This window comes from Mustela lutreola, chromosome 4, assembly GCF_030435805.1.
Source record: "Mustela lutreola isolate mMusLut2 chromosome 4, mMusLut2.pri, whole genome shotgun sequence".
NCBI lineage: Eukaryota > Metazoa > Chordata > Mammalia > Carnivora > Mustelidae > Mustela > Mustela lutreola.
In genome coordinates, this window is record NC_081293.1 from 154,125,154 (window position 1) to 154,139,759 (window position 14,606).

The 14,606-nt window shown below is 39.1% G+C and overlaps 1 protein-coding gene across 10 annotated transcripts in view; it reads left to right on the forward strand.

Annotated features, from left to right (window-relative positions):
* The first annotated feature begins 254 nt into the window (after window positions 1-254).
* Window positions 255-14,606, forward strand: part of TAX1BP1 (Tax1 binding protein 1) — a 79,788-nt gene continuing 65,436 nt past the window's right edge. For all 10 annotated transcript variants that reach the window (XM_059171438.1, XM_059171440.1, XM_059171444.1 and 7 more), the window contains exons 1-2: window positions 255-410; window positions 6,261-6,429. In XM_059171438.1, coding sequence (XP_059027421.1) covers window positions 6,268-6,429 — 162 coding nt within the window. In that variant the 5' untranslated portion in view covers window positions 255-410; window positions 6,261-6,267. The remainder of the gene's footprint in view (window positions 411-6,260; window positions 6,430-14,606) is intronic.

The following is a 14,606-nucleotide window of genomic DNA, read 5'->3' on the forward strand; positions in this document are numbered from 1 at the left end:
AACCTAACTTATCTAATTTTCCGGTTAAAGTAAAAAATAAAAAATGAAAAATGTAAACCCAAACGGACCCTGCTTGGCTAGGACTGAGACAAAAGACCGCGAGGCCAAAGAGTTTAAAACGCCGGCCCGGACTTTATCCGCTCCGCCGGCCGGGAAGGTGAAAAGCCGCAGGGGCAGAGGCTGTGCTTTCCGGGATAGGCCCGGCCCACCCCGCACGGTGACTGCGGCAACGGCGACGGAAGGGGTGGTCCCGAAGCCGGAAGTGACGGAACGCCGGCTTTTTGGCTCTGAGGGGAGGTGGAGCTGGTCGGTGGAGGGAGGTTGTGGTGGCGGAAGGGGTTCGGCGGCTGATGGCGGCGCAAGCTCGGAAGACTTTCTAACGTTCGGTCTGTCCCGGAGTTCTCCGCAGGGTAAGCGCCTTCCCCAGCCAACCGCAGCACCTTTTGCGGGGCAGTCTCCAGCTGGAGCTCTTTGGGGGTTCGTGATACGCTTCTCAGCGGTTAGAGTGTAGGGGCCTGGCCGGTCTCGGGAATGATCTCTGGTGACGATGCACCCAAATGACGATGCTTTCCTTCTCGAGGACAAACTTTTCCTCTTGGACTACGATTGTGACGGGGGTGTGGGCAACTAAGGTGGGGAGTAAGGCTGGGGAAAACAGCGGGTGGCCGCCCCACCCGGCGGGGAGGCCCCGGGATAGGCCCTTCGCTGTTTGGGGGAGCCGTGTGGAACTTGGGCACTTTGGCGGGGGCGAGTGACGCGGGGGACCCCTGAAGAAGGACCTGTCTTGCCGGAGGTCCAATTCTGGGGTGTGTTTTGAGGGCACTGTGTGTGCTGCCGGCGTGGGCGCTTGGGAAAACAGGTCGAGTCCGAGGTTTGGGTTAGCCCGGGTGGGGTGAAACCCAGGTGTTTTGGTTTGTGTCGCCAGTGGAGAAAGAGGCGGGGACTCAGTGCGCCGCCCACGTTTGGGGGCCGGGGGCGGAGTTAGCTGTTGAGGCCGGTTCGCGTATTTCACCTGGGCTACAGGTCTAGCTGACGCTTTTCTTGGTTTTTGTAGACGGCTCCTGTGCGTAGTGTTTGGAGGGATCTTAAGAGTCAACGTCGTCTTTGCTTAGGCAACTTTTCTTGATTTCACAACTCTCCTACTCCACACCCAGCAGCCGCCGGTCGGCAGTTGTGGGCTAGTCCCGACCCTCGCTCATCGCCTCGGGCAATTTTTGCTTGGGCTGGGTGGGGGTGGGGTTGTGTGTGACTGTTGATGCACTAGATTATCTTTTCTATAATTTTGTTTGGAAAACACTGTGGCAGATGACTTTCTTCCTATATTACGTTTTAAGCATCACAGTTTAGTTACGAATTGCTGTTATGACGAGGATTTAGATGGGAAAGTTTAATTTTTCAACTCTGCTTTATGTTTATTGTAAAATTTCTACAGACTGAGCGCTAATTATAATTTTGGTGCTCAGTTCCAAAGCGTCTGAAGAGATTTTTGAATAACCTGTTAATAGAAGAGTGGGCTGATTGTCCCTCAAGGCACAATTCAGGTATAGAGAAGGGGCTGAGGCCAAGCCTTTTTTTTTGTTGTTATCAAGAGTAGGCTCCATCTCTTGGGAAAAATTACTTGATAACGTGAGAAATGACTTGTTAGGTCTTTTATTTTTTACTTTTTTTTTTTTTTTTGCAGCTTCAGAGGACATCCTAACGTAGTTTTTGTTCTCTCCTCATCACATTCTTAAGTTGCGCACCTCTATTTATGGTAATGACTGCAGCCATTTAATGTTAACTATGAAATGTCCTAACGATGCTCGAGTACTTCTTTGGGGGAATATTTGGGGAATACATATGCGAAGTTTATTGGATTTTATCCTTATGGAATTTTGACACTAATTAAAATTTTGGCTTCTCTGGCTTTTAAAAATATATTTTGGCCCAAATAAACCCCTACAAAAAGAGAAAAATTCCCTCTTTGTATGGGCCAAGTTACAGCTTTTGAGAAACCATTTAAAAGAATCTATAGAGTAAAAGTATAAGTAACACTGGGGTAGAGTGTCGAGGCACTCAGTTGTGAAGAATTCTAGAGATACGGATGTATTTAAGAGTGCAAATTAACAGATTGTTGGCTTTGCCTCTGCCTCCCAGAAGGATTGCAGATAACATTTTTTTAAAAAAGATTATTTATTTATTTATTTGCCAGACAGAGATCACAAGTAGGCAGAGAGGCAGGTGGAGACAGAGAGAGGAGGAAGCAGGCGCCCTGCCGAGCAGAGAGCCTGATGCCGGGACTCTAAGATCCTGACCTGAGCCTAACGCAGAGGATTAACCCGAGCCACCCAGGCGCCCTGCAGATAACATTTTTCTGCTCTATAAACCAGCTGATAGTCTTTGAGTTAAAGTATGAATAATTGAAAACCATTAGAATGTCTAACAGTTTTTCCTTCAGATATTCGTGTGTCTTATGGGACCGAAGTTTAGAGATAATTCTAAAAGTTCATGTACTTTTAACTGAAGATTTAAAAAAAACTTCTTGCTAAGTTTGCCATCCACTATATGTAATGTGTTCCTATTATGGTATGTCATACATGGAGATTTTATTACTAACTTTACTTACATACATACACACAAGGAGAACAAATAGTAAAAGGAACTACCATTTTACTAATCTTGTTTTATTACTTCTCCCAGTACATTTTTCCCCAGGAGTTACTTATTTAATTTATTTATTTGACAGAGATCTAGCTAGAGAGGGAACACAAGCAGGGGGAGTGGGAGAGGGAGAAGCAGGCTCCCCACCAAAGGAAGCCTGATGTGTGGGGCTGGGTTCATGACCTGAGCCTAAGGCAGCTGCTTAACGGCTGAGCCACCCAAGCACCCCCCTGGGAGTTTTTAAAGCAAATCTTGGACATCAGGATATTTCTTATGATTAGTTATCTTTGACTTTATAAGGACTTTGAAAGAAAAAAAAAAATCACCAGAGTCACATACACTGAACAAAATTAGTATATATATTTTCTTGTTTAGTTAACTAAGACTTAAATTTTTGGGCTGGTCCATTGAAATTGAGTATCGGAAGCCACTGAAAAACTACTACCACAAAAGCCAGTTTTGGGCTTGAAAATGTTCCTGGAGGAAGAAATAAAGACAGCATGCTTCCACCTTCCACCTTCCTCGTGCCCCCTACCCCATTTATTTTAGTTACTTAACTAAGTGCCAGCTGCACATTATTTTCTTTTCTCTAGATAGATGAATCCCCCAAATAACAAAATGGGGATTTTAGATTAAAGATTTTATTGTGTAAAGCTTACAATGTAGTACATGCAAAGGAACTCTAGACATGTTGGGCCTTTGGGGAAATTAGTAGTAAACATGGAAGAGGGCACTGCAGGCATCATGTATATGCATTTCAGACTGTTTCTCAGCTGAATGTCTTTGGTTCTTTAATTCTTGAGTGGAAAATTTTTGCTTAGCCTTGGCTTGCATCTTAATGTACTCATGTTTCTGGAGCTGTGCTTTAGAGAATGGGAAGCAAAATTTGGTATAGTACAGCTGCTTCCACTTCCCTTTGTGTGTGTGTGGGGCTATATTTCTTCTTCACCTGAGGTGCAGTTTATTCTTAGGGTGTTAGTGAAGCTACACTTACCAAGCATTACCACAAGGTGATGCAGTGGCTTTGTATATTACTTCCCCAGTGGGCTGTTTGTGTCGTGTGTGTGTGTGTGTGTGTGCGCGCGCGCGCGCATGTGTACACACACATGGATAGTGTATAAATGTCTGAATCATCTTGATAAATTGCCAGTTTCAGTGAATCTCAGCACATTTATGTTTATCCATCTTTTCATTTTCATCTTATCCATTATTTCATTTTTATCTTATCCATCTTTTCATTTTATTTCTTTATCTGTGTGAGTAGTGAAACAGGATTATATGGGAGATTTTGTTTTACTATTTAAAATGGGTTGATTCATGTGGTAATTACATTGAGATTACATTTACCCTTGTTAACTTTTTATGACTAGAAGATATATTGGAATTTAATTTTTTTTAAAAAAGATATTATTTATTTATTTGACACACACAGAGAGAAATCACAAGTAGGCGGAGAGGCAGGTAGAGAGAGAGGGGGAAGCAGGCTCTCCGCTGAGCAGAGAGCCTAGTTTGGGACTCGATCCCACAACCGTGAGATCATGACCTGAGTCACAGCAGAGGCTTAACCCACTGAGCCACCCAGGCGCCCTGGAATTTAATTTTTAAAAAAGTTTAAACCTAATAGTGAGAGTGGAAGTACTTGGAAAACATTTCTGTAGTCATAATTGCACTGAAATTTTTTAAAAGGTTGGAGTGTTGGAGAGAGAAAAGGTTAGTAGGATCACAGATTTATAGTATACTTACGATTTATACTCTTGAATATATTTAAAGTCTGATGAAGCATGTTTTTTTAAAAACCTGAATTTTGGGGGGAAGCTTTAAAAATGAAATTTTATGTCAATATGTTTATTTGAAATGAAAATGTGTTTATATGTACTGGCAAACAGCTTAAAAGTTAGTCTTTACATGTATCCCTCATGAATAAATACCATTAACTGTAGTTTTTAGTCCTTTTTGATAGCATTTGTAAGCATACACACACACACGCACGCACGCACGCACGCATACCTTCCTCCTATTTTTCTACTTAAAATTTCAGTGAGGTAAAAGTGTAAGGTAGGATTGTGGATTTTTGAAACATTGTGTAGGTGAGGTTAAACAAAAGTTTAAACTTCACTGCTTAAAACATAATTACAGTTTAAGAAACATGTTAAGTTCTGAGAGAAAGTTTCATTCTTAAATTACTTTTAATTATAACATTGGCAACTCATTCTAAGCTAGCCTTATTTTCTTCTTACTAAATGTTTTCCTAGAGAAACCTAAATCATTTTCTTCGTAGAAAAATATTCCTCATTCACTTGGCTCAGTTTTGGTAGTTGTATCTGCTTCAGGTTGGTTTCATTGATTTAGCTATAGTTTTTCTTAACTGGTATAACCATTAGTAAACAGGTTTTGAAAACTGGAATCAATCCGTTATTTTTTCCTTCTTTATGAAGGCATTGACTTGAAAAGAGATTATCACCAGTGACCTTATTAGCACATGACGTCCCTCTGAGCTGAAATTAGCTCAGACGATTCAAAGAAAGTAATAAAACTCTTCATTTATTTTAGCCAGAGTTCTCAGTGTTTGTAAGTAAGGGCTACTTCTTCATTTTATTGAAGACTTTGGCATGGTAGTGACAGTTAAATCCTTCTATGAAATAGGGCTGCTGGTAATTAAGCCATTTTGTTAGTACAGAGGTGTAGGAGGATTGCTCCTGAATGCACTCTGCTTTCCTTGGAATCCTGGCAGAGCTCAGGTTGGGGAGAGGCTGACAGACAACCAGGCTGGTATTCTACCAGCCTAGTGGCTTCCAGGTTCACCATTGATAGTCTCTGATGAGATGTTCAGTATATTGTTTCAGTAAAGCAGTACTTGAACAGAAGCAGAGAAGACACAAGAAGAAATATGGGTATTTTCTGAAGTGTTTATTACTTTGAAATTCTTAAAAAATTTGCCTTAGTATTCAAACATTTCAGCAAAAGAAACATTGTGAAAGCATGTTGTCCTAGATCTTCTAGCAGTAAAGGCTTTCTTAATAGGTAAAATATGAGCAGAGACTAACTGCCGTCTTGCCCTGTAGAGACTTTATTGGTTTGTGAAGTAAAATAGATTAATTTGGTTAGCAAAAATCTTTCCCCGGTTTTCCCATCACAGAGATTTTTGTGCAAGATTTTTTATGCAAGTGTCATCATTGTTATGTGTAGTGTAGAATCAGTATTAATTGTACTGAGTCTTTGATACTGTATAGATAGCTTTTTTGAGTAAATCTCAGTTGTATCCTTTATTCTCAAAAGTAGAGCACAAAATGTGGAAAATATTTGTGTCCTGCAGATTTTTGTTTAGATTTAATTATTTGGAGACTACAGGTGTGAGCCTAGTTAGGGAGGGGCAGAGGGGAGAGAGGATCTTGGTTTTTAAATTTTTTAATCCCCATGTGACTTTCTGAGCCATTTTGGAAATTATTTCCCAGTTTGTATTTCTATATTTAATCACATTTTTAAGGAGGAGTTACAGGTATGTATCTTAATTATGGCATACAGATGTTCATGTAATTTGCATTCAGTGTTATGTATTTTCTGAAGGTGTAAATTTTTTGTTAGTTGGTATCATTCAACTTGTATATGTTTGCTTGTTTCAGATTCACAATGACATCCTTTCAAGAAGTCCCCTTGCAGACTTCCAACTTTGCCCATGTTATCTTTCAAAATGTGGCCAAGAGTTATCTTCCTAATGCACACCTGGAATGTCATTACACCTTAACTCCATATATCCATCCACATCCAAAAGATTGGGTTGGTATATTCAAGGTGAGAATCTTTTTTTTTTTTCTTTCATATTTCTTCCATGTAGGTACTGTTTTCTTTTTAAGCAGGTTGATAAGTAGCTTGTATTAGTCTTGTCTTTACTCTGCATTAAGAGCCCTTTTTATGTTTGTAAACTTAAATGTTTTGTAAACATGAAATATTTAACAGTGCTGGCCAGTATACAACAAATATTGAGAACTTCGGTTCACCAGGCTTGCACTTGCACCTCTTTGATCAAAAGATCTGTCACTCAAGGTCTGTGAAACCTTTCTTGGGACCTTTTTTTTCCCTTCCATTTTCTCCATTCCTTACTTACTTGAAAAAAGATCTTTTCCTTTGAGTTGCTTTATCATTCTCTCTTCAGTCATTTGTAATTTTATTTTATTTTTTTTTTAAAGATTTTATTTATTTATTTGACAGAGAGAGATGACAAGTAGATGGAGAGGCGGGCAGAGGGAGAGAGAGAGAGAGAGAGGGGGAAGCAGAGAGCCCGATGCGGGACTCGATCCCAGGACCCTGAGATCATGACCTGAGCCGAAGGCAGCGGCTTAACCCACTGAGCCACCCAGGCGCCCCATTTGTAATTTTATACAGCGCTACAGCCATGTTATTCTTTTGTTGTCCTTTATTGCTTAAATATTACTCATATTGTCTTATGCTTTTATAAGAGTATTCTGTTTTACATGACTAAATAGTAAGCTTTCTGGTGGCAGGAATCCCAGTTCTTATATTTGGCTGGTCATTTTTTATAATATTTGCCTGAAATTACATTGCGGTGATAATTATGGTGGTGCGTCACTGTGCTAGAGATTTTCTGGCAATTTCAGCTCTTCAGAATGTAGTGGAGAACTAAAACATGAGAGTGTCTTTGGGGCACCTGGCTGGCTCAGTTGGAAGAACATGGGACTCTTGATCTCGGGTTTGTGAGTTTGAGCCCCACATTGGGTGTAGAGGTTACTTAAATAAAATTAAAAAGTGTCTTTTGAACAGCCAAAATGTCATAAATGTCCAAATTCCTCAGAATACGTTTTAGATACGATTTTGTCTGGTGTGTATAAGTTAAACAACAAAGTAGAAGTAAGAATAGGTGCTAGAATTAGGCACATAGAAGGTATCTAGAAGTTAAAGTCGGCCTTTCAGATTGAGGAGGGCCGAAAAACTATTGGATAAATAAAGTTTTGGCATCTAATGACCTCTTATTTCCTTTTTGAATCCTTTTTTCATTGATTTTGCCTGTTAGAGGAGTCATTAAGTTATTTAAGTCAAATTCCAGAAAGGAGATAGCATTCATTGTGAGCATTTTTATGACATCAGTGCTGGTTTTGATTTTATGTGAGATACAGGTATCGAGTTAAACTTGGTGAGAATTGCTGTTTTGTATAAGAATGAGTCAGACAAGAGTAGAATAGGGAAATGAGATTGAGGGAAGGAAGGGGCATTTCTGGCAGGAAAGTGGTATAAGCAAAGGCACAAAGAATGTTAATGGATGCAGGTTACAGGTTGTTTTGATTAGAACATAAGCTTCATTTAGGAAAGTGGAGGTCTCCACTGTGCATGGAGACCTTCAGTTGTAGGCTGAAATGTTTGTAGGTTTTTATTTTGGGCAGTGGGATGTCTTTGTGTATGTAGGTATGTAGGCTGATGAATTGTGTTTCTAAGAAGATGAATGTTTACCTTTTTCTTTCAAATTATTTTTTAATGGCCTATTGCCTAATCCAGAAGTTAATGACCTTCCCTTCAAATCTAGTCGAACACCAGTTCTATCCATTTTCTTGCCTTTGTATTTTTGTGTTTGTAATATCAATGCCCTAATTTTATGTCATCCTTATCTCTTTCTAAGACTACTGCAATAGGTCACTTTTCCCCTTTGTTTTCATTCTTAGCCCCTCCTTATCTGTTCTTTAAACTACTCTATATAAACTATAATATAAAAAATCTGAAATATGAAAATCTGAACATACCTTCCTTTTGTTTCAGACTCTTAGGTGGTTCTTCATCATCTGTGGAATAATGCCGAGACCAAATAACTTCACCAATGTGCTGTATAACCTTTTGTTTTGCTTCGTTTTTAAAGACTTTATTTGAGAGTGCCTATGAGCATGAGCTGGGGGAGGGGCAGAGGGAAAGGGAGAAAAAGACTCCCCTCTGAGCAGGGATATGGAGGTGGGGCTTGATCCTAGGATCAGGACCTGAAGGCAGATGCTTACCTGCTGAAGCAACAAGCGGCTCCTTGTAAGGTTTCTTTCTGACTTAATCTGTAATTTCATTTTTTGTCACTGCCTGCTTATTTTCTTTGATAATGCTAAACTACTGTCTCTTGTGCATTCCAAGTACTGTAACTTTTCTCTAAGAGATGAAAATATACATGAATATAATGGTGTAGACTGGATTGTAGAGTTGCCTGGATAATACTATAAAACTCAGTAGGAATTTCAGGCCTTTGGTAAAAATTTGAGAACATGTGGGAAGACTCAAGGAAGAAAATTATGTTTGTTTATTTATTTATATTTAAAGATTTATTTCTCTGTCAGAGAAAGTGAGAGCACAAGCAGGGGAAGGAAGGGGCAGGCAGAGTGAGAAGCATGCTCTCCGCTGAGCAGGGAGCCCAATGCAGGACTCGATCCCAGGACCCTGGGATTATGATCTGAGCCAAAGGCAGACGTTTAACTGACTGAGCCACCCAGACATCCCCAAAATAATGTTTAGTCAAGTGGAATTGCCTTGCTTATTGCATTGTGTGTATTAAAACACTTAAGTGTCCTGTAAATTGTCCATAGGATGATTTTGATAGACAAAATATTGAAAGACAAGCAGGGAGAATATGCCCAGATAGTAGCAATAAAGGGGAAGGAGTGAAGGGAATGTGTGTGTGGTATGTTTGTGAAAGTGTTAAGGAATTTGATTTACCTGGGACAGATGATTCGTTTTAGAAGATTAATGGGAAAGGGTAGTTTGGATCACGTTATGATGGTTTTAATATTTGGCTAAGGAATAAAGTAAAGCAGAGAGAAATAAAATTTAGAGATGTGTTTTTATATTGGAGGGTTGAGTAGGATAAATTGAAATTAGAAAATGGAGACTGAGAAAATATTCAGACTGCCCTAATTTTCTAGGTGAGATAAGTCTTAAAGTAGAAAAGGGAGTCAGTTTGGGGAAATAATCCATAAGTAGAATCAGTGGGGATTCATCAACAATTAGTTGAATGAATTTGGACTGGAACTCATTCATGGCTTCAGTATATTCAGTAAGGAGGAATAAGGTCATGTGTTAAAGAGTTGAGGGCTTAAATATGCAAATGATTTGGTCTTGCTGCTGTGGAAGAATGTCATAGAGAATTAGAGATTGCTGAGCATTGGTTTTAGGACTTTGTCCAGAAAGGTTCAGCACCTAGAATTTTGAGTGAAGAAGTTTGGTGTATATTTTTCTAGATTTTAAAAATCCATAGGCTCATTTTATACCATTCTGTAGGTTTTATGTTTATCCACATATAACCAGCAAATTCATTTTCAGTTCTTTCCTACTTTAAAGTCTTAGGTCGGTTCCCTTTTGCCACTTCCCCAAAATCAGTCCCTACTGGAATTCTCTTTCTCTCTTTACAAGTGCTCTTTGTGTGCTCTCCCTGATGTTTCTGTTTTTCTGTCAAGGTTTCTCTATAGTATCTTAGTTTTACTCGGTAATCTTGATGTCTTTCTGTTCTTTGTATTGCCCTCTCAGAATTAACTTTTTGATCAGTGCTTCTCATCCAACATTTTTTCTAAAATGTTAATTCTATTTAAAGGGAACATTGGGATGCTGGGTGGTTCATTTTAAGTGTCCAACTCTTGATTTTGGTTCAGGTCATAATCTCAGGGTTGTGAGATGGAGCCCTGTGTTGGTCTCTGCACTGGGCATGGAGCCTGCTTGAGATGTTCTCTCCCTTTCCCTGCTCCTGCCCCTTCTCTCTCTCTTAAAAAAAAGGATGGGGGAACACATTCGTGGGTTTTTTTTTTCTTCCATGTTATCCTTGTTCATTCATTTCCTTTTTTGCTCTTGTTTTGCTCTTGCATTAGTAACAGGAATAATGCCCAGTACTATGGTAATTCCCCAAACTAAACTGTTCTAATGGGGCGGCTTTGGTTCCTTCCTTAATATAGTTAGACCCTCTTCACTGGATTCAAATGTAGCTCCTAGAAGCAGTGTGTTTTGAAAGGCATAGGTAATTTTAACTTCCATTGTTCTAAGTAATGTCATTCTCCCTGCCATTTTTCATTGTTTTAAGATTATTATTCTAAATAATTCTTTCCATTGCTGCTTGTAAAAAGGCAAATTCCCTTACATATTAAGGGATGAAAATCTGTCTGAATTCTGAAATCTGAATTCCAATCAAGTTCTAACTAGATGACCAGGAAAATAAAGAGAAACAAGCTATGAATTGGACACTTTGTTGTTTATTGACTTTATAAATTAGATATTTATTATTCTTGCCATATGGTCTTACATAATTTCCAGATGTTTACTTTTTTTTCCATTATGACTTTCTACTACATTTTCATGTGGGAGTTTAGCCTTACCTATCTATCCTAAAGGAGCCAGTACTTTGTATCTTTACAGATTGAGAGACTATTTATTTTTAAAGATTTTGATTTATTTATTTGAGGGGCGGGGGAGGCAGAGGAAGAGAATCTGAAGCAGACTCCCAGCTAAGTGCAGAGTCTGATTCAGGGCTCAGCCTGATGACCCGAGCTGAAATCAAGGGTTGGACACCCAACTGACTGAGCCACCTAGGTAGCCCTATATTTATTTTTCTATATATGCCTTACGTGTCCCTTCAAGAGTGACCTAAGATCAGTTGTTCAAGATCCATAGTTAATTTCTTCTTTAAGGACTTGAAAGCATAGTTTTCTCTTTTGTACTCAGATTGGATTTCATTTTGTCCCTCATTGGGCTCAGCGTGGGGTACCTGTTACATCCTAGAGCACCATCAACCACTTTCTTGAGAAGAGTTGGTCAGACTTAGGCAATAAGGGAAAGTAAAATATGTTAGGCATACTTGTAGGTTGCTATAGAAGGCAACTGATAATACTCTTGAGCTATTGTGAATCACTTAGTGGAAACACAGCAAGGACCAAACCCTTCAACATCTTTTATTTATTTATTTATTTATTGAAGATCTTACTCATTTGATAGCGTGCATGCGTTCTCAGGGAGTGGCAGAGGGAGATGAAGAGAGGCTAATGCGTGGTGTGATCCCAGGACCCTGGCATCCTGACCTGAGCTGAAGGCAGAAGCTTAACTGATTGAGCCACCCTGGCATCCGTAGATAGTACTTCTTTCAATATCAGTGTATGGACAGGGACAAAGAACACAAGCTATGATTTGTACCAGGCATATATCATATATGTTGGGGGAAAAACTTCAGGTGGGCCTTTTTTTTTTAAAAAGGAGACAGTGAAGCATTGGGGGATCTGAAGTGAGGGAGAGCATATTATAGGATCAAGATCACTGTCTCTAATAGGCATGTGTCCTGGGTATTAATAAATGGTAACATTTAATGAATACTAATGTGCTCAGCACTGTGCTTATCTATATAGGGATTATCTTATTTATTACACAACCTTTGAGATTATCATCTTCATTTTAAAGAGGAGGGAACAGAAATAACCTGAAGTCATATAGCTAGTAAGTGATCTTTTCTGGCAGTCTGATCTTATTTCCTATGCTCTTAATCACTACAGTAAACCGTGTGTGCAAAAACTACCATTTATGAAGTGCTTACTGTGGGTCAGGCACTCTTCCTGGGTGTTGGTTTTATGTTCATCATCTAATTTAATTCTGTTAACATTCCTGGGAGAAACACTAATAGCCTTATGAGGTAGATCATGTCATGGGTTCCTCAAGTTTCTCTCATACAAAGAGATGAATAGTGTCTTAAATGTTTTCACATGCTTTTGACCGACAACAAAATTCTGTGACTTGACCTAGCAACAAGTTGTATGCAAGTACTCCTGAAGCAGATTTTCAAGAAGCATTATTTAGCCTTTATGCATTGGTATTTTCTAATTCTGTATAATTAAGAAATAAGGGCTGTGAACCACTGATATTACCACTTCCTAGTGGAAGTAGTACTTCCAGTTTAAAAGCACTCTTTTAGAGACTATAAAGATTGCTAATATTCTTTCAGATTCAATGTTCTGTAATCTTATCCCAGAATTACAGAATTACAGAATGTATGTATAGTCTAAACCTGTGGATGATGCATAATTTCTTAGTTTTCTGCAAATGGATGTCTAGTACAGGCATACCTTGGATGTCTAGTACAGGCATACCTAGACGACCACATCACAGTTGTGAAGTGAGTCACAATTTTTTTGGTTTCCCAGTTCCTATAAAGTTGTTTACACTGTATTATAGTTTTTATTAAGCATGTAATAGCATTATGGCTAAAACATCCAATGTATATGCCTTAATTAAATACTTTATTGCTAAAAACTAACCATCATCTAATCTTCCAGCGATTTTCTTTTTGCTGGTCATGCCATGATGTTTGAAAGCTCCTGCCTGGTCAGGGTGGTGGTTGTTGAAGGTTGGGATGGTTGTGGCAATTTCTTAAAATAAGACAACAAAAGGGGTGTTGGCTGGCTCAGTCGGTAGAGCACGGGACTCCTGATCTCTGGGTTGTGAGTTCAAGCCTCATATTGGGGTTGAATTTGCTTTAGGAAAAAGAAAAAGGAAAAGAAAAAACAAGACAATAATGAAGTTTGTCATATCCATTGACTCTTCCTTTCATGAACTATTTTTCTGTAGCATTTTACCCACAGTAGAACTTTTTACAAAACTGCAGTCAGTCCCTTCAAACCCTACTGTAGGGTTTGAGGGGACTGACTGCAGTTTTGTAAAAAGTTCTACTGTGGGTAAAATGCTTTTGGTGTCATTTCTATAATCTTCATTTCTATAATCTTCACAGCATCTTCACCAGGAGTAGATTCCACCTCAAATGTTTCTTTACTCATCCATAAGAAGCATTTCCTTATCTATTTAAGTTTTGTCATGAGATTGCAACAATTCAGTCACATCTTTTCAGGCTCCACTTCTAATTTTAGTTCCTTTGCTGTTTCTACTACATCTGCAGTTACTTCCTCCACTGAAGTCTTGAACTCCTGCAGGTCATCCATGAGGGTTGAAATCAGCATCTTCCAAACTTCGTTGATGATGGTGTTTTGACTTATTCCCATGAATTGTGAATGTTTCTAAGGGCACCTAGAATGATGAATTCTTTCTAGATAGTTTTCAGCCTACTTTGTCCAGATCTATCTGAGGAGTTATTACCTATAGCTGCTATAGCCTTTCAAAATATATATATATTTTTAAAGATTTTATTTATTTATTTGAGAGAGATCTTGAGCAGGGGGAGGGGTAAAGGGAGAAGCAGACTCCCCACTGAGCAGGAAGCTCAATTTAGGACTTGATCCCAGGACCCTAGGATCATGATCTGAGTGGAAGGCAGATGCTTAACTGACTGAACCACCCAGGTGCCCAAAATGTATTTCTTAAATAATAAGACTTACAAGTTGAAATTACTCTGGATCTGTGGGCTGCAGAGTGGATATTATATTAGCCGACATGAAAACAACATTGACCTTGTTGTATGTCTCCATCAGAGCCCTTGAATAAACAGCTGCTTTGTGAATGAGCTCTAGGATTTTGAAATGAATATTTCTTTTTTCAGCAGTAGGTCTCAACAGTGGGTTTAAAATATTTAGTAAACCATGTTGTAGACAGATGTGCTGTCATACAGGCTTTGTTCCATTTATAGAGCACAGGCAGGGTAGGTTTAACAAAATTCTTAAGGAGCCTTGAATTTTTGAGAGGGTACATGAGTACTGGTTTCAGCTTAAAAATATCAGCTGCATTGGCCCTTAAGAAGAAAGTCAGCTTGTCCTTTGAAGCCAGGCATTGACTTTTTCCTTTAGCTGTGAAGTCTGAGATGGCTTCTTCCAATCTGTCATTTAGTGTAGCCACCGTCATTAGTTACCTTAGATCTTTTGGGTAACTTGATGCAGCAACTTCTCCATTAGTATTTGTGGCTTCACTTTACTCTTCTGTATTATGGAGATGCTTTCTATAAATCTCATGAACCAACCATTGCTAGTTTCAAACTTTCTTGGTAGCTTCTTCACATCTGTCCATCTTAAGAGTTGAAG